Source organism: Globicephala melas, chromosome 21 (assembly GCF_963455315.2).
Source record: "Globicephala melas chromosome 21, mGloMel1.2, whole genome shotgun sequence".
Lineage (NCBI taxonomy): Eukaryota > Metazoa > Chordata > Mammalia > Artiodactyla > Delphinidae > Globicephala > Globicephala melas.
In genome coordinates this window covers 13,015,287-13,038,483 of record NC_083334.1, presented here as the reverse complement: position 1 = coordinate 13,038,483, position 23,197 = coordinate 13,015,287, and the positions used below count along the sequence as shown (strand labels likewise).

Sequence of the window (23,197 nt, the reverse complement as noted above, 5' to 3'; positions counted from 1 at the left end):
GGAACCTTGGTCTGTTTTCAGAGGTGTAAGTATCTCTACCCAACCTTGTGTCCCCTCAGCCTGCTTATCCAGGTCACTGACATTTGCAACCTCTGGGAGCTGCAAGGGCTGGTCCTGCTTCCCTCTGGCTCCTGCACCAGCTTTGCTCAGACTGCCGCCAGGCTGCTCTCCTGGGAGAGAGGCGTGTCGGGGCCTCTGGTCTATGTCACTGTTGTCCTTAACCTACCCGCCACCCCGAGTGCTGCCAGCACAGGCCGGGCCTTGACGTTTCCCCACCCCCAGCTGCCTCTGCCTGTTCCTGTCTGGCTCTCGGCTCGCTGGACTGCCCTCCCTCTGTGCTCCAGCCCATACACAGTGCTTTCTCCCCTCTGGCTCCTGGAGCCCAGGGCCCTGCATAGTTTGGTTAACTCCTGCAGGTGCGTTAACTCCTGCAGGTGCATTAACTCCTGCAGGTGCGTTAACTCCTGCAGGTGAGTTAACTCCTGCAGGTGTGTTAACTCTTACAGGTTAGGGCAGACGGTGAGAGCTTAGATATATATTTTCTGGGAGGGGCTTTCACCCCATCTGTCACTTTGCTGGAAGGACAGGTTACCACCCAGGGCCCTTTCTGGAGCAGGTGGGAAATACATAAATACAGGAGGAAATGAACTGACCTGACCTAGTTATAGCTTGTTTATCTTGAGAAACTAAAAAAAAAAAAAAAAATACAGCAAAGTACAAAGAGTAATAAAACCATAAAACAAATACCCATAGAATTGATGGGGGCTTTTTTTCTTTTTTTTTTTTTTTTTTTTTTTTTTTTTGCGGTACGCGGGCCTCTCACTGTTGTGGCCTCTCCCGTTGCGGAGCACAGGCTCCGGACGCGCAGGCTCAGCGGCCATGGCTCACGGGCCCAGCCGCTCCGCGGCATGTGGGATCTTCCCGGACCGGGGCACGAATCCGTGTCCACTGCATCGGCAGGCGGACTCTCAACCACTGCGCCACCAGGGAAGCCCTGATGGTTTTTTTTTAACAATGGGCTGTTTTCTTTTTATGTCCTTCCATCACCCGGAGTTTCTGGGTGGGTGGGATCCTGTTATTTAGTCCCAAGTGCCAGGACTGCCTGGCCAGCTTTTGCCTCCTTGAGCATCACCTTGGAGATGCTCTGTGGTGTTGGAGACAGAAGGGGCGGAGCTTCCCTCTGTTCCCCCTCCCTTCCTTGTCCCCCGGGGGCCTGCGCAGGCAGCAGGGGGCTGGCTCAGGTTTTGCAGCTCACGGGGCACAGCCAGTACCTGGACAAAGAGCTCCGTGCCTGTGGGTCTAGCGTTCTTTCATGATTCTGTTCTGCCCGCTCCCATAGCCACTACCGGAAGTTGCTAGCTTTGGACAGAGCATCTGAAGGGACCCCAGGACTTCGGTGCCTTCTCTGTGTGCAGCTGCTCAAACAAATGGACCTCTTCCTGGTCCTGAGGCCCTTAGAGGAGGGCCCCTGCCGGCTGGGTCCAGCCCTGGTCATTGTGAAAGACGTGGGTCCTGTTTCCTGTTCGATTGTTGTCCCCTCCTCTCGGGGAGCCTTCTGCTTCGGGGTTTACTTTGTGGTTCATTACATGCCAGGAAGGTAGAGAATCTTTTCTTCTGGATTGTTTAGTGGCCACAGGAATTTTATTTCTTCTCCAGCTATTATCATAACAGGCTCTCCTTGTGTTGCCTGACTGCCCCATACCACGGTGTCATTCTCTGTGACATGCAGGCCCCCAGACGTAATCAGGACCCTCCGTGTGCCCAGATCAGCTGAAACAACATGCCTGTCAGACCCACTGATGAGCGGGAAGCCTCGCCTGCAGGAGCCTCTTCTGTCTTGGTTCTCGCAGAAGCCTGGGCCCAGCCTAACAAACAGCCGCCCGGTCTCCAGCCGCTGAAGCAGAGCCGGCGGACTGTGGGTCTGCTCTGTCCAGGGCCGTTCCCTTCTCTGGCTCTTCCTGGGAAACAGCCCTGCCCCGTCGTGACTCGTATCTAGATACCACTTAACAGTAGTGAATCGCTGTTTGAAGACCAGTGGAAACATCTTGCTTCTCTTCGGAATGTTTTTTTTGAATGGAAACATTTCCTCTTAAATCCATGCCACTAAAATTTCACCCTGACAGAGAGGCTTTTAGGTGACCTGCATATCTTCACCAGGCAGGGCCTGACTATAATTATCGTTTTCCCAAGTGGATGTGCCTGACAGGTCTCTGTATCTGTGTTGAAGAGAGAAGGGAGGAGAGCTGTGCTTGGTGGTTTTTTTTCTCTCTGGGGAATGCTGGACAGGTCCTGCTTCGAGCATTCCTTGCATCCCAGATGGCCACCCACCCGTCCACGCCCTGGGCCTTTCTAAGGGCTCCTCACGCCAGCCTGCCATTGTGTTCCAGCCCCTGGGCAGTTTCTGTGGTTGGGAGGATTTGCTTTCCTTTCAGAGATAAAACTCACTTACAGAAATTGGTGGCCAGCCCTGGGGTCAGGCTCTGGACTCAGCCCTTCCGCTGGCATTGGCTGTTCTATTTAAGAAAGGGGTTTGCTGTCTTGTCTTCCTCATGGGCAGCCTTGATTTGTTGTAAACTAACCTGCAATCACATGTCTGAATGGATTTCTACAAAGGAGAAGTGAGGACCCTTGCCCTTAGATGACCTTGGGGGTGACATCATACATAAGTGAAAGAGTTTGAGAAATAGGCAATGGGAAGATGGGAAAATGGACATTCTGAGGTAGCCTCTCAGTCAGTGGCTTACCATCCTGTCTGCTGGTTTGTTTCTTTCCCCTTCAGGTCCCCTGGAAGGTGCTGCTTCCTCCCAGCTCACTGCCTCATAGCAGCAGCGAGGGTGCCAAGGGAAGATGCTGAAGTTTGGAAATGGCCTGAATACCCGCTTTCTCTTTGGAGAATCACAGCTCTGTGTACACATCTTCCAGAGGCTTGCAGTAGAGAACTGGGCAGAATCACAGAGGGTCGTTCATGACTCAGGAGATGTTTAGGAAGCACCTGTTCTGGGCAGGGCACCATGTTAAGCACTGAGGGCATCTTGAGACGGTTGGGCCAGGGCTCTGGTCCATGAGGAGGGGTAGCCTCTCCCCAAGGGAAGCATACACTCGCCATAAGCGCAAAACAGGAGACGCTAAGGACCACACGAGGGCTACAACTAAAGCATTCCTGGAATTCAGAGGAAGGACTCCCGGCTTCTGACTGAGTGGGTCCTGTAAGAATTTATTCGGGAAAGCAGCCTCTGGCCTATTTGGGTAGGATTTGGACATTTTTTTTTTTTTTTCTGGCTGCGTTGGGTCTTCGCTGCTGTGCGCAGGGTCCCTCTAGCTGCGGCGAGCAGGGGACACTCTCCGCTGCAGTGCGCAGGCCTCTCATTGTGGTGGCCTCTCCTGCTGCAGAGCACGGGCTCTAGGCACGCGGGCCCCAGTGGTTGTGGCTCGCAGGCTCAGTAGTTCTGGCTCGCAGGCTCTAGAGCGCAGGCTCAGTAGTTGTGGTGCACGGGCCCAGCTGCTCCGTGGCATGTGAGATCTTCCCGGACCAGGGCTCGAACCTACATCCCCTGCACTGGCAGACGGACTCTCAGCCACTGCGCCACCAGGGAAGCCCTGGACATCTTAAAGCAGGACCAGGGAGGAGAGCTGTAGGTGAGGGGACTGCGGAGTGGGTTTGGAGGCACAGGGACCTTCTTCTGGGCTTTGGGGGGCTCGTACGGTGCAGCAAGGGCAGGGGTGCCTAGGAGGAATGGAGGTGGCGTGCGCTGTGACACCTGCCTCCGTGGCAGCCCTGAGGCTGGGTTGGCAGAGGAGCCCAGAGGACAGGGGGAGAGGGGGGATCGCCCTTCCACTTGCCCCAGGACGAGGGCCTAGAGATGCCTCACGGCCACCTCCGCACTTCATGGCTCCACCACCATTCTCCAGACTCCAAAACTCACCTTCCAATTCCTTCTCTTTTTTCCATTTATATCCACTTAGTTACTGAATCCTGTTACATATTTTTTTTTCAGTGATTAAATTTTTTTAAATTCTGGTAAAATATGAGTAATATAAAATTTACCATTTTAACCATTGCTAAGTGTGCAATTCCGTGGCACTAAGTGTGCAATTCTGTGGCGTTAAGTGTGCAATTCTGTGGCGTTAAGTGTGCCATTCCGTGGCGTTACGTACATTTCCAGCGTTGTATAACCATCACCACACTCTAGTCCAGAATTTCTCATCTTCCGAAGCAGAAACTGTACTGTGAAGCAGTAAACCCCCCACCCCCGTGTGTCTTTTTCTGTCTCCATGATTCACCTATTTTAGGCCCCTGGTATAAGCAGAATCGTATGGTATGCGTCCTTTTGTGTCTGGCTTCTCTCACTTGGCATAACGTTTTCAAGGTTCACCCACGTCATGGCGTGTATCAGAATTGCCGTCTTTTGTAAAGGCTGAAGAATATTCCATCGTGTGCATGCACCGCATTCTGTTTATCTCTTCACCTGTGGGTGGACATTGGGGGTCACATCCCAGCTTTTTAAAGCCCCATGTGTCCTCGCTTTTTGTCATCCCCTGCATTGTGTCCCACCTTTGTGTAGATTTGAATCACCGTGTGCCTGGGTGCCAGCACTTGCCTCTTAAGGTCCAGTGGCCTTGCCCTCAGCCCAGCCTCTAGTCCTGTTCTTGTGTGGTGCTGGGGAGGGACTTGACCTTCCCCGCACGGTTTCCTGGTCTTTGCATTGACAGTAACAACTCCGTGCAGTGAGGACTGTTACTACACGTGCTCTCATGGGTGACTGCTTCGCACCGGCCTGACACGTGCTACGTGCTTCACTCACAGTGGCCTCACAGACATCGTAACCTCACGCTGATTTCCCCAAACATCTTCCTTCCCATCTCCCGTGCAGCTTACCCTGTCATGCGTTCCGGATTAACTTGCTCCAAATCCTTGAGCTGAGGTGGGGAGCTGCTTCTCATCCCCGGAGCCTGAAGTTACGCTCATTTTCTTAGGCCACACTCACCTCCTGCGTCCACACACAGCTCCCCCGAGACGGTGTGATGGTGTCCACAGTTTCTTTTGCACCTACTGGCACCTTGTTATTCTCTATTTTCTGTCTGTATTGTTGTTATGCAGTTTACTTCCAAGCCTCATGAATGGCGTCTGCAAGTTTTCGAAGTTTGTACCCCCAAGTGGATATTAAATCATGTACGTGTCCAATAGAAGGTGAGGTTTTCCCAAACCCTCTTTCAGTCCTCACGTTAAAGTCTTACCAAGCCTTTCATGCTACAGAGTGCTCTCTCGGGCACTTTATTTTGAACAACATCAGTAGAGGGGCACCCAGTCTTTTTTTTCATTTATTTATTTTATTTATTTATTTTTGTTTGCGTTGGGTCTTCGTTGCTGCACACGGGCTTTCTCTAGTTGCGGCGAGAGGGGACTGCTGTTCGTTGTGGTGGGTGGGCTTCTCATTGCGGTGGCTTCTCTTGTTGTGGAGCACGGGCTCTAGGCACGCAGGCTTCAGTAGTTGTGGCTTTCGGGCTCTAGAGCGCAGGCTCAGTAGTTGTGGCACACGGGCATAGTTGCTCCGTGGCATGTGGGATCTTCCCGGACCAGGGCTCGAACCCGTGTCAATGCAGGCGGATTCTCAACCACTGCGCCACCAGGGAAGCCTGGGCACCCTGTCTTGAAGCCACACCTGCCAATCCAAATCTTGGGTTCTTGTAAAAGTCTAAGGCAAAGAAATTGAATGCTGGCTGGGTAATTACTTCTGGGGGTTGGACTTTACAAAGGCAAGCGTTGGATATTATTATAAAAACCTTTTAAACATCAGTTTAAAAAGCAGTGAAGTATGTGGTTTAGTTATATGAATATGGACCCATAGGACAGATTTTTTTTTTTTAACTGTCCTAACATTATACAGATGTGGTCCTGTGACCTGGGAGAATTTTTGCAGTGGTAGCTGCAGATGGGAGTTCAAAAAATGCTTCCACTTAACCAGCTTAAATGGAAGAGAAAAATGTGAAGATAGGCCACAGAAAACTGTTAATCCTCAAAATGTGGCTTTGGAGATTCTGAAGACCCTGTTGGAAGAAGCATGTTCAAAGACTTTGAATAAAATATTAATGAAATGTGAATAGAAAACCAGTAAATATTTCTAAAGTAATGTATATTGTTGTGTGACTTAAATATATGTATAGCTTGGTGAATACAGAGACTGTAATAAGCAGGCATTTGACCAGTTTCATCTGATCCCTAAAAGTTGATCTGTTCCAGTTGGGCACGTTATATTTAGAATCTCTTTATTTTGGGATGTATGTGATAGTGGTGGCCGGTGGCCAGTGTGAACGGGTGAGGCCTGGCCCTAATCTTACTGGTAGAAAGTCAGTCTAGCCCTATACTTGCCTGTGAAAGCTTTGTGTCCCGCTCTGGGACAGCTTTAAGGAGATGGGCAGGGAGTGCTTGAGTGTAGAATTACTCAGCTTGCCTCAACTATTTCAATAGAACAGTTTTCTAAAAACAAAGCATCTCCGCTCCCTTTGTCCTTTTAAAATCTCCTTGGAAATGGAACTGGGGATCCACACACAGAATCACTTTAATGAAAATTAGGCGGCTTTAAGGTTTACTATGCTTCCTTGTGGAGGAAAGCCCCAAGGCGGCGGATGGGGATAATTCCCTGTGGAACTACTTGCTCCTTGTGCCTGGGATCCCTGAGTGACCCAAGTGGTCCTTGTCCTTCTTGTGCTCAGGATGAGGAGATGGTCCAGGGGCAGCGACCGCCGTCAGGAATTCCCCCGTGGGATGGGGTTGGAACAGCAGACCTGGGCACCTCTGTGGAGCTTCTGTAGCTCCCACTCTCTGCAGGGAGCCTGACTGCTCTTTCGGTTCCAGAGGGGATGGTTCAAGCAAATCTAGCTTTAGGTACTTTGCCAGCCAGGGTTAAGGAGCAAGAATCCAGCGGGTCTGGAGAGGCCCCGTTGAAAGAACAGCGCACGGTCTGGCTGCTGCTCTCTTGTTGCTCTCGAGGCTGAGCTGTGCCCAGCTAGTGCGGGACACAGAGGGCACTTTCAGGCCTCTGTAAATAGCCTGTTGTGCAGGGGAGGAGGTGGATAAAGAATGGCAGCATCTCGCCAGCTTGGCTTTTTGCTACTTGAAGTCGAGACGTCAGGACTTCTTCATTTGCTGCTGCCGGGGCAAGGGTCCTATTTGTGTGGGTTTGTTTGAGGGCTGCATTCCTGGTGAAATAGTCCATCAGACCGCTATTATTTAGCTGGATGAAAGCTCGAGGAACTTTAGAAGGAGAGAAACATCCAGCTCACCCATTTGGGGGATTTATAAATGACACGAAGAAAATAAAATGCTAATGTAAGTATCTGTTTGCAGAATCGCAGGAGCTGTGCGTGCGTGTGTGTGTGTGTGTGTGTGTGTGTGTGTGTCCATAGAGAATGATGCCCTTGTGAGTCACCTCTGGCTCTGAGCCACTTTTTTCCTGGTGCAAACGGAATGGTAAGAGGTGACCCTTTGTGTACAGTGGGCCTTGAACCCACATGCTCCCAGGCCAAGGTAAAGGGGTGAATGCTAGCGGTTCTGTAGGACATGGAGAGTGAGATGGATTTCAGATGGCGAGCTCTCCTAATACTGTGGCGTGTGAGTGCTGGAGGGACCTGTAGAGGCCGCCTGCTCTCATGGTTCCTAACCTGGGGTGTGGGCTGTGGGGGGCTTGGGAGCCCCAGGTGCAAACAAGCACGTGCATGTTCTCAGTGGAGCGAGTCAGCGGCCCAGCACAGGGTAAGAATTGTTCCTGTAGAGGAAAAAGCATGAGTTTAGTTGGGTTGGTGTCCCGGTCTTGGGAGGTACCTTCCGGAAGCCTTGTTAAGTGTCCAGCCTCTGTTTCCTCATCAGATTTTATATTTTGATGTTTAAGTGAGACACACGATGTGAAAGCCTTTCCAAAACACCACATTGATGCTAATTGTATCATTTAGCTCCTCTTCCCAAAGTTCGGGCAGATGGGTGCCAGGATTTCTGTTTTCTGACAGTCATGCAGTCCAGTTTCTATTCCCCTGCTCGTACATCTATTTCTACCCAGGTCTATTTAAAGGCGTCCTCTGCTCTGGTTCTTTGCAGTGAGCTTGTGCCAGGTTTCCCCCACCATTGGTACACTCCCCGTCATCCTGTGGTTTTAGACTCCAGCTTTATAGGAATTTCAAAAGACTCAACTGAGCGAGCTCACTTTCTGTCGGTGTGAGAGTAGCTATAGGGGAGGAGGAGCTGGCTGCCAGTAGCCTTGTGTGTGCAACAAATACTGGCCGCTTAAGCCGGCTTAAAAGCCGACTGAATCATGTTCTTAGCAAACAGCACCATGATTATATGCCTGGGCTATAAAAAACTGCCTGAGATGGTGATGTGGAAATTTAAGAATTAGGAAAAAGATTCCAACTAGAGCACCGTTGGAACAAGCATAAAATCTGGGTTTTAACCGCTTGTTGGCAAGTACGTGAGTCTTGATACTTCTTAGAGACCTGCTGGGACTGTCTTAAGACGTGGTGTTTGTGTTCAGCTGGAGCATTGAAAGGCTATTTATTGTGGCTAATTTTCTTTGAATGTAGGTCTGCCTCCATTTCTAAATAGCCCAAGTGCCGTTTCCTTAAGAGCAGTTAAATGGCAGGGAAAAGATTTATAACGCTCCCCATTCACATCGAAGAGTTCTCCCTTACGTGGATCTGCGTGAGGCATTGCCTGCGTTCTTCCCTGTGTGGACTGTAGTTCTCCCATGGACAGCATTAGCCCATTTGTTCAGCAAAGTGGACTGGCAGCTCGCTACCTGGCTGCCAGCTAAAAGGCATGAATTAAACTGCGATAGCTTGTCATCATCACCCACGAAAGATAAGAATTTAGCTGGATTGAAATCCTTAGTGTTACGGATTAGTACCTAATAAAATGTTCTTGCATGGGTGCTACTGAATCAGCACTTTTCTGTTTTGTTTTGTTTTTTTTTTAAGTTTTCTTTCCTAAACTTATTTCTAGAAATAGACTTATTTCTTTCTTAGTATAATGCTACCGAATCAGCAATTTTCTGGGTTTTGTTTTTTTTTTTTTTTAAGTTTTCTTTCCTAGACTTACTTCTAGAAGTAGACATTTCTTTCTTAGTACAATGCTACCGAATCAGCCATTTTCTGGGTTTTGTTTTGTTTTAAGTTTCCTTTCCTAGACTTATTTCTAGAAATAGACATTTCTTTCTTAGTACAATGCTACTGAATCAGCAATTTTCTGGGTTTTGTTTTTTCTTTTTTTTAAGTTTTCTCTCCTAGACTTACTTCTAGAAATAGACATTTCTTTCTTAGTATAATGCTACCGAATCAGCAATTTTCTGGGTTTTGTTTTAAGTTTTCTTTCCTTATTTCTAGAAATAGACTTATTTCTTTCTTAGTATAATGCTACCGAATCAGCAATTTTCTGGGTTCTGTTTTGTTTTAAGTTTTCTTTCCTAGACCTATTTCTAGAAGTAGACGTTTCTTCCTTAGTACAACGCCGTCTACTTGTAGCTTGCCTATTGCTGATGCTGAATATAATAGAATATAAAAAATTAATCACTTGTTTATGACTGTGTTTGTTTCTGGGGGGATGATTTAATATTCTCACACAGGGATGTGAGTCTGTTGAACAACTCCTGTAAATTCGCACGATCTAGGTTTCATGGAAATGACTTCAGGGACTCTGGGGAGAGAGGAGGGAAGGGCAGGCTTGTGTGTAATAAATAGGGCGGGTACCTCCCATCCAGACTCGAAGTGCTGTGGGGTGATGCAGACAGCCAGATGATTGGAGGGAAAGGCAGGTGTGCACACTGTATGCATAAGGTTTCTGCGCAACCGTGGGGTTGCAATACTGTTTGTGAAATCTGACCACTCGGGGCCAGTAAGACCTGGACTTGATTTGTCTGCTTATCCTCGAGGTCTCGGTGTAAACATCCCCTCCTCAGAGAGGTCTTCCCTGATCACTGGATCTTAACGGTGCTAACACTTACTCCACCTTGCAGACAGATACTGCTTGTTTATCTCCCCCACTAGCTGGTTAGCCCGTTGAGAGCCCAGACCAGCTCATCTGGCACTTTCTTCCCAGCTCCTAGCCCACACAAGATGCCCAGATTTGTTGAATGGCTGGGGTAGTTCAGTTCGAGTTATGAATTCATCTAGAAGAAACCCGCTGTCAGTGTACCGATAATCAGTTACTTTCTTGATCTGTCTTATGTCCGTTTGACATGACCACCCAACATCTGATCGTTCATTTCAGTGGTTTTAAAAAAAATATGCCCATTGTCTCTCCTTCTTGGGATGCTGAGCAGAAAGAAAACAGTGTCTGTCTTCGGAACTGGCACCGGCATTGACACTCACTGGTCCTGTCCCTGCCCAGTGGGGTGACTGCGCCCAGCTTCTCATTGGCCTATCCTCCACTGTCTGTTCTCTTGGGAAGTCAAGTACGGATTTTGTCTGCTAGTTACCTTTAGCCCAGTGGGCAGCAGCACAGGACTGCGCATGTGACGGATGCCCTGAGAGACCTTGGCAGGCTGGCTAAGCACTGGGTGAGCACGTCCACCCCCTACTCCGCCCCTGCCCCGCGGCCTAGTCTGTTTCTGCAGTGGTGTGTCACCCAGCAGCCAGCTGTTGGTGGCACAGATGGTCAGTGGTTTTATAAGTGCTGGTGCTTTCTCTGCACAGTTATGACCTGCAGAAATGCACTTACCTGCTCCTTCTCCGTTGTCATGTTAAAGCTCAAAATTGTCTGTGTGTCTGTGTGTGTGTACGTATGCCTACACAGGGCTGTTGTAGCACAAGATTGCATTACATTGCCTCCTAGAGAACTGACGGCCAGTGAAAGCCCCTGATATTCTGCAGCTCTGTAAAAAGATATATACGGTGATGAAGATTTAAATTTGAAGAGGATTTCTATATTTGGAAAAAAAAAAACGATTTTCAGTCTTGGGACCTAGCTGTTTAAAAAACATAAAATAAGGAGCTCAAAAATACCGTCTGAATTAATGATAAAGGTTAACATGTCGCATTGCCAGGCAGTTTCTGAGAAAAGTCTTTCAGATCGTTTCCTAGGATTTCCTTCCCTGTACTGCCAAACATACTTTAGAGCAGTTATTCATCAATAATTTTCTAATTAGAATTATTCTTATTTGTTCTCTGTACTGCACATTAATTTTTACATTGATATATATATATATAAATTGTTTATAATATTCAATTTGAGGCTTTAATATATATATGGGGCTGTTCATCTGATTTTCTTCTGTGTGTTTTGGCTTCTTAATTTTGTATGTAAACTCCTCGTAGTTGTGTCATCTTTTGTTACCTCTGTCTCTTACTGTTCTCCATGCAGGACTAATCACAGAATGTCGATAGAGGAAATAATAATAATGCCCAACGTGGATTGAACACATTGTGGTGCCTCACACCATTCTAAGCTCTTTATGTGAACCATTTAGTCCTTATAAAAGCCCTATGAGATAGGTGCTGTTTTTATGGTTGAGGAAACTGAGGCACAGAAAGGGCAAGTGATTTGTCCCCAGTCATACAGCTGATGAGCTGGGGGGGGGTGGGATTTGGCTGTAGAATCTAGGATCTTAAATACTATTTTGTACTTTCTCTCAAATACTATGCTATAATCTCTCTAGATATTTGCTAGATAAATATCTCTAGATATTTATGCACACCCTTTTATTATTTATTTTAGCTATAATAGCTTGAGGAATATAAGTGACACTGTTTTGTTAGCATAGCCAACGCCAGTTTCCCCTGCGCTTATACGGCTGCTTTTGTGGGGAAGGTGAGGGGCCCACTCAAAACCTGGCTTGGTCTCTTTCACCAGCTGGGGAGCTTGTGCTGAGCTTTGTCAGAAGAAATGGAAACTGATGGCCTTCGGGTGGTTCGGGCTACTTTCTGCTCTCTGTTCTCCTCCCCATCAGCTGTGATAATGAGAGTTGAGTGTGTTTGATTAGGTGGAAGAGAACAAGAGAGAGAATATAAGGCAAGAAAATAGTAACTTATGCCCCTTGGAACATTATATGGCAGGAATTCTGAGTGACTAAATCTTTTTAATATGGTCAACGAAAACTTTACACAAGGTGATAGAAGTAAAACGAATTCCTAAAATGTTTTTAGAAAAATGAGATTTGACAGCCAGGAAAAGACCTGGACCATCAGCCTGTGGCTTTAATGCCCCCGATTGGTCAGCCAGCGTCGAGCTGATGATCGGCCCCGGGGAGTCTGGAGCAGCATCGCGCCACCCTGGAATGAACGTGACGTTTTTCTCTCTGGCAGATATCGGTGTAGGGTGCTACCAACCCAGGACGATGCAAGCCCACGAGCTGTCCCAGTTCTTTCGGATGCCAGAGATGGTTGACTTCCGGCAGTACGTGCGCACCCTTCCAACCAACACGCTCATGGGCTTCGGTGCGTTCGCGGCGCTCACCACCTTCTGGTATGCCACACGGCCGCGGGCCCTGAAGCCACCGTGCGACCTGGCCATGCAGTCGGTGCAGGTGGCGGTAAGTGGAGCCTGGCCGCCCCCGGGCCTCTGCCTCTCTCTCCACAGGTTCCAAGCCCCATCGAAGGCGGCGTCGGGCAAGATCCTAATCACAAGCAGATATTGGTGGGGCACTTTGTAAACTGAATGTGCTCCCCAAACAGAATTTCAGCAGTGATGAGAAGAGGAGGGCAAAAAAATAGGGCAGAGGGACACAGGCAGTGATGCTGCTTGGGTGTCTGGCCACATCACACGGAGCAGAGGCTCGTCCCGTAATCTCATGGGGCTTCTGCCCTGCGCTGGGCTCTGAGCTGTGCCCGGAGGATCCTGAGAGGGGAAAGGACAGGCACAGGGTCCCTGCCCTCAGCGGAGAAGACGGTAGTCAATTGTTAGAGAAAGAAGGATTTCACCTGTGGTTGTCTGATACCTGGAACACATTGCACAGGGGTTAAAAAGGACTCAGGTATTTGTTTCTTTTTTTGTTTTGGCTGCATACTCATTAATTGCTTCTTTATATCAAATTTTTTTTTAGTTGAGATTTTAGAACAGTTTTAGATTTACAGAAAAATTACAGAATTTCCTAAATCCCACATCTATTTCTGCTATTATTAACATCTAACATTAGTATGGTACATCTGTTTTTTGTTTTTTTAAGCTTTTTTTTAATTCTTGAATTTTATTTTATTTTTTTATACAGCAGCTTATTAGTTATCTATTTTATACATATTAGTGTATACATGTCAATCCCAGTCTCCCAATTCATCCCACCACCACCACCCCACCCCCGCCGCTTTCCCTCCTTGGTATCCATACGTTTGTTCTCTACATCTGTGTCTCTGTTTCTGCCTTGCAAACAGGTCCATCTGTACTATTTTTCTAGATTCCACATATATGCATTAATATATGATACTTCTTTTTCTCTTTCTGACTTACTTCACTCTATATGACAGTCTCTAGATCCATCCACATCTCTACAAGTGACCCAATTTCATTCCTTTTTATAGCTGAGTAATATTCCATTGTATATATGTACCACATCTTCTTTATCCATTCATCTGTCGATGGGCATTTAGGTTGCTTCCATGACCTGGCTATTGTAAATAGTGCTGCAGTGAACATTAGGGTGCATGTGTCTTTTTGAATTATGGTTTCCTCTGGGTATATGCCCAGTAGTGGGATTGCTGGGTCATATGGTAATTCTATTTTTAGTTTTATAAGGAACCTCCAGTGGCTATATCAATTTACATTCCCACCAACAGTGCAAGAGGGTTCCCTTTTCTCCACACCCTCTCCAGCATTTGTTTGTAGATTTTCTGATGATGCCCATTCTAACCAGCATGAGGTGATACCTCATTGTAGTTTTGATTTGCATTTCTCTAATAATTAGTGATGTTGAGCAGCTTTTCATGTGCCTCTTGGCCATCTGCATGTCTTCTTTGGAGAAATGCCTATTTAGGTGTTCTGCCCATTTTTGGATTGGGTTGTTTGTTTTTTTGATATTGAGCTGAATGAGCTGCTTGTATATTTTGGAGATTAATCCGTCGTCCGTTGATTCATTTGCAGATATTTCTCCCATTCTGAGGGTTGTCTTTTCAACTTGTTTATAGTTTCCTTTGCTGTGCAAAAGCTTTTAAATTTCATTAGGTCCTATTTGTTTATATTTGTTTTTACTTCCATTACTCTAGGAGGTGGATCAAAAAAGATCTTGCTGTGATTTATGTCAAAGAGTGTTCTTCCTGTTTACATCTAAGAGTTTTATACTGTCCGGTCTTACATTTAGGTCTTGAATCCATTTTGAATTTATTTTTCTGTATGGTGTTAGGGAGTGTTCTAATTTCATTCTTTTACATGTAGCTGTCCAGTTTTCCCAGCACCACTTATTGAAGAGACTGTCTTTTCTTCATTGTATATCCTTGGCTCCTTTGTCGTAGATTAGTTTGACCATAGGTGCTTGGGTTTATCTCTGGGTTTTCTATCCTGCTCCATTGATCTGTATTTCTGTTTTTATGCCATTACCATATTGTCTTGATTACTGTAGCTTTGTAGTGTAGTCTGAAGTCAGGGAGTCTGATTCCTCTAGCTCTGTTTTTTTCCCTCAAGATTGCTTTGGCTATTCAGGGTCTTTTTGCCTCCTTACACGTTTTAAGATTTTTTGTTCTAGTTCTGTAAAAAGTGCCATTGTTAATTTGATAGGGACTGCATTGAATCTGTAGATTGCTTTATGCAAAGCATTTGCATAGCATTGCTAAATTGCTAAATTGCTAAAGCATTGCTAAATTTGCTAAAGCATTGCTAAATTTGCAAAGCATTGCAAATGCTTTGTATAGTCATTTTCACAATATTGATTCTTCCAGTCTAAGAACATGGTATATCTCTCCATCTGTTTGAGTCATCTTTAATTTCTTTTATCAGTGTCTTATAGTTTTCTGAGTACAGGACTTTTACCTCCTTAGGTAAACCTTAGATTTATTCCTAGGTATTTTATTCTTTTTGTTGCAGTGGTGAATGGGATTGTTTCCTTAATTTCTCTTTCTGATCTTTTGTTGTTAGTGTATAGGAATGCAAGAAGTTTCTGTGCATTAATTTTGTATCCTGCAACTTTACCAAATTCATTGATTAGCTCTAGTAGTTTTCTGGTGGCATCTTTAGGATTCTCTATGTATAGTATCATGTCATCTGCAAACAGTGACAGTTTTACTTCTTCTTTTCCAATTTGTATACCTTTTATTTCTTTTTCTTCTCTGATTGCTGTGGCTAGGACTTACAAAACTATATTGAATAATAGTTGTGAGAGTGGACATCCTTGTCTTGTTCCTGATCTCAGAGGAAATGCTTTCAGGTTTTCACCATTGAGAATGATGTTTGCTGTGGGTTTGTCATCTATGGCCTTTATTATGTTGAGGTAGGTTCCCTCTATGCCCACTTTCTGGAGACTTTTTATCATAAATGGGTGTTGAGTTTTGTCAAAAGCCTTTTCTGCATCTATTGAGATGATCATATGGTTTTAATTCTTCAATTTGTTAATATCACATTGATTGATTTGTGTATATTGAAGAATCCTTGCATCCCTGGGATAAATCTCACTTGATCATGGTGTATGATCTTTTTAACATGTTGTTGGATTCTGTTTGCTTGTATTTTGTTGTAGGTTTTTGCATCTATATTCATTAGTGATATTGGTCTGTAATTTTCTTTTTTTGTAGTATCTTTCTCTGATTTTGGTGTCAGGGTGATGGTGGCCTCATAGAATGAGTTTGGGAGTGTTCCTTCCTCTGCAATTTTTTGGAAGAGTTTGAGAAGGATAGGTGTTAACTCTTCTTTAAATGTTTGATAGAATTCACCTGTGAGGCCAACTGGTCCTGGGCTTTTGTTTGTTGGACAATTTTTAATCACAGTTTCAATTTCATTGCTTGTGATTGGTCTGTTTTTATTTTCTATTTCTTCCTGGTTCAGTCTCAGAAGGCTGTGCTTTTCTAAGAATTTGTCCATTTCTTCCAGGTTGTCCATTTTATTGGCATAGAGTTGCTTGTAGTAGGATGCTTTGTAATATCTGCAGTGTCTGTTGCAACTTCTCCTTTTTCATTTCCAATTTTATTAATTTGAGTCCTCTCCCTCTTTTTCTTGATGAGTCTGGCTAATGGTTTATCAATTTTGTTTATCTTCTCAAAGAACCAACTTTTAGTTTTATTGATCTTTGCTATTGTTTTCTTTGTTTCTATTTCATTTATTTCTGCTCTGATCTTTATGATTTCTTTCCATCTACTAACTTTGGGTTTTGTTTGTTCTTCTTTCTCTGGTTCCTTTAGGTGTAAGGTTAGATTGTTTATTTGAGGTTTTTCTTGTTTCTTGAGGTAGGATTGTATTGCTATAAACTTCCCTCTTAGAACTGCTTTTGCTGCATCCCATAGGTTTTGGATGGTCGTGTTTTCATTGTCTCTAGGTAGTTTTTGATTTCCTCTTTGATTTCTTCAGTGATCTCTTGGTTATTTAGTAATGTATTGTTTAGCCTCCATGTGTTCGTGCTTTTTACGTTTTTCTCCCTGTAATTTACTTCTAATCTCAGTGTTGCGGTCGGAAAAAATGCTTGATATGATTTCAGTTTTCTTAAATTTACCGAGGCTTGACTTGTGACCCAAGATGTGATCTATCCTGGAGAGTGTTCTGTGTACACTTGGGAAGAAAGTGTAATCTGCTGTTTTCAGATGGAATGTTGCATAAATATCAATTAAATCTATCTGGTCTACTGTGTCATTTAAAGCTTTTGTTTCCTTATTAATTTTCTGTATGGGTGATCTGTCCATTGGTGTAAGTGAGGTTTTAAAATCCCCCACTGTTGTTGTGTTACTGTCAATTTCCTCTTTTATAGCTGTTAGCATTTGCCTTATGTATTGAGGTGCTCCTATGTTGGGTGCATATATATTTATAATTGTTATTATATCTTCTTCTTGGATTGATCCCTTAATCATTATGTAGTGTCCTTCCTTGTCTCTTGTAACATCCTTTAGAGTCTATTCTATCTGATATGAGTATTGCTACTTCAGCTTTCTTTTGATTTCCATTTGCATGGAATATCTCTTTGCATCCCCTCACTTTCAGTCTGTATGTGTCCCTAGGTCTGAAGAGCATCTCTGTAGACAGCATATATACAGGTCTTGTTTTTGTGTCCATTCAACGAGCCTGTGTCTTTTGGTTGGAGCATTTAATCCATTGACATTTAAGGTAATTATCGATATGTGTGTTCTGAATTACCATTTTCTGAACGTTTTGGGTTTGTTTTTGCAGGTCCTTTTCTTCTCTTGTGTTTCCCACTTAGAGAAGTTCCTTTAGCATTTGTTGTAGAGCTGGTTTGGTGGTGCTGAATTCTCTTAGCTTTTGCTTGTCTGGAAAGCTTTTGATTTCTCCGTCATATCTGAATGAGACCCTTGCTGGGTAATCTTGGTTATAGGTTCTTCCCTTTCATCACTTTAAATATATCATGCCACTCCCTTCTGGCTTGTGGAGTTTCTGCTGAGAAAGCAGCTGTTAACCTTATGGGAGTTCCCTTGTATGTTATTTGTCATTTTTCCCTTGTTGCTTTTAATAATTTTTTTTGTCAGTTTGATTACTATGTGTCTCGGCATGTTTCTCCTTGGTTTTATCCTGCCTGGGACCCTCTGCGCTTCCTGGACTTGGGTGGCTATTTCCTTTCCCATGTTAGGGAATTTTTTGACCGTAATCTCTGCAAATATTTTCTCAGGTTCTTTCTCTTTTTCTTCTCCTTCTGGGACCCCTATAATGCGAATGTTGTTGCGTTTAATGTCCAGAGGTCTCTTAGGCTGTCTTCATTTCTTTTCATTCTTTTTTCTTTATTCTGTTCCTCAGCAGTGAATTCCACCATTCTGTCTTCCAGGTCACTTATCCGTTCTTCTGCCTCAGTTATTCTGGTATTGATTCCTTCTAGTGTACTTCTCATTTTAGTTATTGTATCGTTCGCCTCTGTTTGTTCTTTAATTCTTCTACATCTTTGTGAAACATTTCTTGCATCTTCTCGATCTTTGCCTCCATTCTTTTTCTGAGGTCCTGGATCATCTCACTATCATTATTCTGAATTCTTTTTCTGGAAGATTGCCTCTCTCCACTTCATTTAGTTGGTTTTCTGGGGTTTTATCTTGTTCCTTCATCTGGTACATAGTCCTCTGCCTTTTCATTTTGTCTATGTTTCTGTGAATGTGGTTTTTGTTCCACAGGCTGCCCGATTGTAGTTCTTCTTGCTTCTGCTGTCTGCCCTCTGGTGGATAAGGCTATCTAAGAGGCTTGTGCAAGCTTCATGGTTGGTGGGACTGGTGGTGGGTAGAGGTGGGTGCTGCTCTGGTGGACAGAGCTCAGTAAAACTTTAATCTGCTTGTCTAGTGATGGGTGGGGCTGAGATCCCTCCCTGTTAGTTGTTTGGCCTGAGGCAACCCAGCACTGGAGCCTGCAGTGTCCTTGTCCCTGAGGTGAGCCACAGCCACCACCACCACCACCACCACCACCCCCACCCCCACCCACCCCCCGCCTCTGCAGGAGACCCTCCAACACTAGCAGGTAGGTCTGTCTCAGTCTCCCCTGGGGTCACTGCTTCTTACCCTGGGTCCCAGTGCGCACACTACTTTGTGTGTGCCCTTCAAGAGCAGAGTCTCTGTTTCCCCCAGTCCTTTCAAAGTCCTGCAATCAAATCCCACTAGCCTTCAAAGTCTGATTCTCTGGGAATTCCTCCTCCCGTTGCCGGACCCCCACGTGGGGAAGCCTGACGTGGGGCTCAGAGCCTTCACTCCAGTGGGTGGACTTCAGTGGTATAAGTGTTCTCCAGTTTGTGAGTCACCCACCCAGCGGTTATGGGATTTGATTTTATTGTGATTGTGCCCCTCTACCGTCTCACTGGGGCTTCTCGTTTGTCTTTGGATGTGGGGTGTCTTTTTTGGTGAGTTCCGGTGTCTTCCTGTTGACGATTGTTCGGCAGTTAGTTGTGATGCCGGTGCCTCTCACGTGAGGGAGTTGGGACTTGGAGAGTTCTAATAGGATGAGGCCGGACTGGGAGCCTGCAGGGTTAATGTGGCCACAGAATTTAGGATGGGTCTGAAGAATCAAGGACATTCAAGAGGTGTGTAAGGTGGGATAGGGAGGGTGGGAGGGAGGGAGACGCAAGAGGGAGGAGGTATGGGAACATATGTATATGTATAACTGATTCACTTTGTTATAAAGCAGAAACTAACACACCATTGTAAAGCAATTATACTCCAATAAAGATGTAAAAAAAAAAATCAGGAAAAAAAAAAGAGATATGTAAGGTAGAGTTGGGTGCCATGGTTGTGTTTAACTTGGCCAAACAAAAGGTCAGGCTCTCATCGCTCTAAGAACCAAGCAGAGAGTGATGTTCCGTAATTCGGGCTTACTGCAGGGGGAGGTGATCGGGAAGTCCAAAGGGAGGGTCTCAGCGCTCCTGCTCTACCTTCCTTCCCTCGAGAATCTCTTTTTAAGGTTAATAGAAAAGATGAAGCAGCCAGGTGTTCACTGGTGCTTTGACTCTTTTTTTTTTAATTTTTTTTTTTTGCGGTACGCGGGCCTCTCACTGTTGTGGCCTCTCCCGTTGCAGAGCACGGCTCCGGACGAGCAGGCTCAGCGGCCATGGTTCACGGGCCCAGCCGCTCCGCGGCATGTGGGATCCTCCCAGACCGGGGCACGAACCCGTGTCCCCTGCATCGGCAGGCAGACTCCCAACCACTGTGCCACCAGGGAAGCCCTGGTGCTTTGACTCTTCACCTACTCTCTGTAGTTTCCTGCTTTCCCCTACCCAGGTCAGAATTCATTTTCAGGATTTATGACTCGCAAAAGAAAAGCAGTGGGAAACAGAGAATCACCTCATGTACTTTTAGATGTAGCAGTGAATGGTCGCCCCCCACGCCCTCCCTGCCCTCCTCTGACCTGGACTGATGGTCACGAGCAGGAGAGTGTGTCCTTCCAAATGAAGCCCTGGCCTAATTAATACCTTTTTGTTATTTATAGGGTTTCAGTTCTTTGTTTCATTTCAGACAATTTCTTGGATTCATTAATGTGAAACTCTTAAAATATATAAAATGATATGTCAGTGTAATTCATGCCAAAATGTAAAAATAGAATGAACTACTGCTGAGGAAAGCTGGCTTTGTATTTTATTTCTAGTTAGAAGGTAAATTTAGTATTTCACAACAGCTAGTCATATACCAAACGTAAATAGAAGTTAATTTTTTCTAATATGTGTGAAGTTTTTGGCATCCCTTCTCTTCTGGCAGAGGACCTGGTGTCTCACCGTAGCATTGCCATCACTCTGAAAAGAGTACTTGGCCAGTATAGATTTAAGATATTTTTAATTAAGCAGTAACTGTGAAAATTTAAAAAGCCAAATTCTTATCGTATGAGAAATTGGAGAGGCACTTACAATGTGGTTTTTAAGTTCCAGTTTAGCATAAAGTTATTGAGCCTTATTAAAATAATCATACATGTTCTCTGTAGAACAATTTAAAACTGCAGATAAGCAGAAAGAAAATTAAAATCTCTAATTCCATTACCTGGGGTATGGCTTCCTGATTTTTCTCCTTGCTTATAGGAATAGATTTAGCTCTGATTTTCAGAATTTGTAGGTCTTAGGAAGAGATACAAAATTTGCTTTGCATATCTAAAAAAGAACTTAAAATATTGAATTTGGGATTATGATACTTAGTAACATAGATACTTTTGTCTAGCTAGCATCGTCATATGGACTTGCACGGCAGAAACAGTAACTTAATTCATTAAGTGTTAATCAGGAGCCTGTCTGGCTGGCACTGTTGAAGGGGCTGATCGGCGGAATAAAGCATTGTTGCTTTGTTCCCACTTTGAAGCCAAGTAAGCACCATTTGCCCATCCCCACCTTCACACCCCCCTCCCATTTTGCATAGGCAGTTTTTTCACCCTCCTCTTCCCGTAAACTCTTCATGGCTGTGAGAATGAGAGGAATCTGCCCTTTGGGTTTGGCTGCATCTCATCACTACCCACACGGGCTGCTTCCCAGTCACACTTTTCTTTTAAAGCAGCAGCACAGTGGGGACCTCCCTGGCGGTCCAGTGGTTAGGACTCCACGATTCCACTGCAGGGAGCGTGGGTTCCATCCCAGGTCACGGCACTAAGATCCTGCATGACGCACAGTGTGGCCAAAAAAAAGGAAGAAAATAAATAAATAAAGCAGCAGCACAGAGGTTCTGGATAAGTTAAAGCTTCTAAAATTTCCTTTTACAAATCAGGGTAATAAAGTGGATGTTAGCACCCGTGCTGTAGACCTGTGCAGGAAAGGTGATACAGACACACGCTGTAGCATAGGGCAGCGAAACTGGAGTTGGCAACGGAATCCCAAAAGTCTCTCATAAATGTTTGAGCCTGGTTTGATCAAGACCCTATTTAGAGAGCCGTTGCCCTCTGTCTGCAGGTACAGCTCCCAACCTGCAACAGTACGTGTCCGGGAAGAATTCTGTCTTCCACAGCGTTTCTCTACTGTAGCTCCGTAACTTTGAGCAGGGGATGAAAGCAAGTTTTTGTGTGTATATCTGGGTTTTTTTGGTTTTTGTTTTTCAAATCACATTCACAAGTGATGTGCAAGTTTTCCAGTTTTAGCTGGTCTCAACCTGTTCTCTGGAATTGAGATCTCATGTCCCACTTGTGAAGGTGATCTTTGCTGGAGTGACCAGAAACCCTTTGGGATTGGTCAGGGCCCAGGCCGTGGTAGTTGCAGTTACGGGGCGTAGGAGAGCATTTTGGAGCCGGAAGGGACCAGAGGGACAGGGGCAGCTGTGGCCGAGGCTGGACCTGACCGCTCTGCTTGGACCAGGCGGCCTTGGGCAGCTCACCCAGCCTGACCTTCAGATTCCTCATCTGGAGAACGGAAGTGATGGGACCTTCCCTCCCGCCGTGTTCAGAGACTGCACAGATGCAAGCAGCATCCGCTCGGCCCAAGAGAAGTGTTCAGTAAATGTTAGTTTCTTCTTCCATGAAGGTCTTCTCTTTGAACCCTCACATTTTATACACGAGAAAATAACTGAGCCCATAGAGGTGAAATTATACCATACAGTTAGTGGAAGTTCTGGAACTCTGTTATGCTGCCTCATTACGGTAGTTGAAAGTTATGTACTATAACTAGGACTCTGGTCGGGGGAAAAGGATAAAGCAGGATAATAAGGAAACTTTGGATCCGTGTAGGTAGGTAAATTTGATGAGTCAGTGGCTAGAGTTTCTAAACCCAGGGGCAGACTCTTCTGAAAACGGAGTTACAGGCAAATGAGTCCAAAGGTAGTAATGGAAGGAGGAGAAGGTACAGGTAGGGTAAGAAACAGAGTCTGGGGTCCCCCACACAGGTTGGATGTATCGATAGGATCAGAAACTGTCAAGAATGAGGTGGAGGTGGGGGCCGGGGGAGGGGCAGAGCGCTGTCAGAACCTGGACAGCAGCCCGCGCGAGTTGTGGTGAGCTTCTGCCTTCCCTGGACCGGGTCGGGCATAGGTGGGGTTAGAGCAGAACTCGGTGCTCATGGGGTCGTGGGCCTGGGTTTAAGGGGTTTAGGCAACAAACCATTACAAAGTATAGACGAGAACCATTGCCATTGCGGGAAGGAGGTGGCAGGAAGAGTATGTGAATTCCTCCAATTGATGAAAGATGTCTTACACGCATTGAGATGGCTATCTTCTCAAATTACGTTGGAAAGATTTTTGAGACCTACCACGAGATTATAATGCACTGAAACGAAAACTCAAGTTAACTGTTTTGTTCTTAAAAATTAGAGAAGGGAATACATTGTAGCGAGTAAAAACGTTTTTATACCTTCCAGTCCTTAGCGTTTTGGTTTTTTTGGTTTTTCTTTGTTTTTTTTTTTTGCAGTACGCGGACCTCTCACTGTTGTGGCCTCTCCCGTTGCAGAGCACAGTCTCCGGACGCGCAGGCTCAGCGGCCATGGCTCATGGGCCCAGCCGCGCCGTGGCATGTGGGATCTTCCCGGCCCGGGGCACGAACCCGTGTCCCCTGCATCGGCAGGCGGACTCTCAACCACTGCGCCACCAGGGAAGCCCCTTAGCATTTTAAAGGCTTCATTTGAAGACTGTCACAACTTAGTTGAAAATGTACCTCTGGTAACTCGACCAGTCAGTCTTTAACAGTCACTGTTTAGACTTGTTACCAGGGCTTGGCTTA

At 45.5% G+C, this 23,197-nt stretch overlaps 1 protein-coding gene across 6 annotated transcripts in view; it reads left to right on the top strand.

Annotated features, from left to right (window-relative positions):
• The window catches only part of ACSL1 (acyl-CoA synthetase long chain family member 1), a 307,865-nt gene that overhangs the window by 244,078 nt on the left and 40,590 nt on the right, over positions 1-23,197 (top strand). For 3 of the 6 annotated variants that reach the window (XM_060291703.1, XM_060291706.1, XM_030831048.2), the window contains one exon: positions 12,286-12,512. In XM_060291703.1, coding sequence (XP_060147686.1) covers positions 12,318-12,512 — 195 coding nt within the window. In that variant the 5' untranslated portion in view covers positions 12,286-12,317. Of the gene's footprint in view, positions 1-2,806; positions 3,198-3,225; positions 3,247-7,056; positions 7,328-12,285; positions 12,513-23,197 lie in introns of those variants that run through there. The other 3 variants (XM_060291705.2, XM_060291704.1, XM_060291707.2) reach the window with 3 other exon arrangements.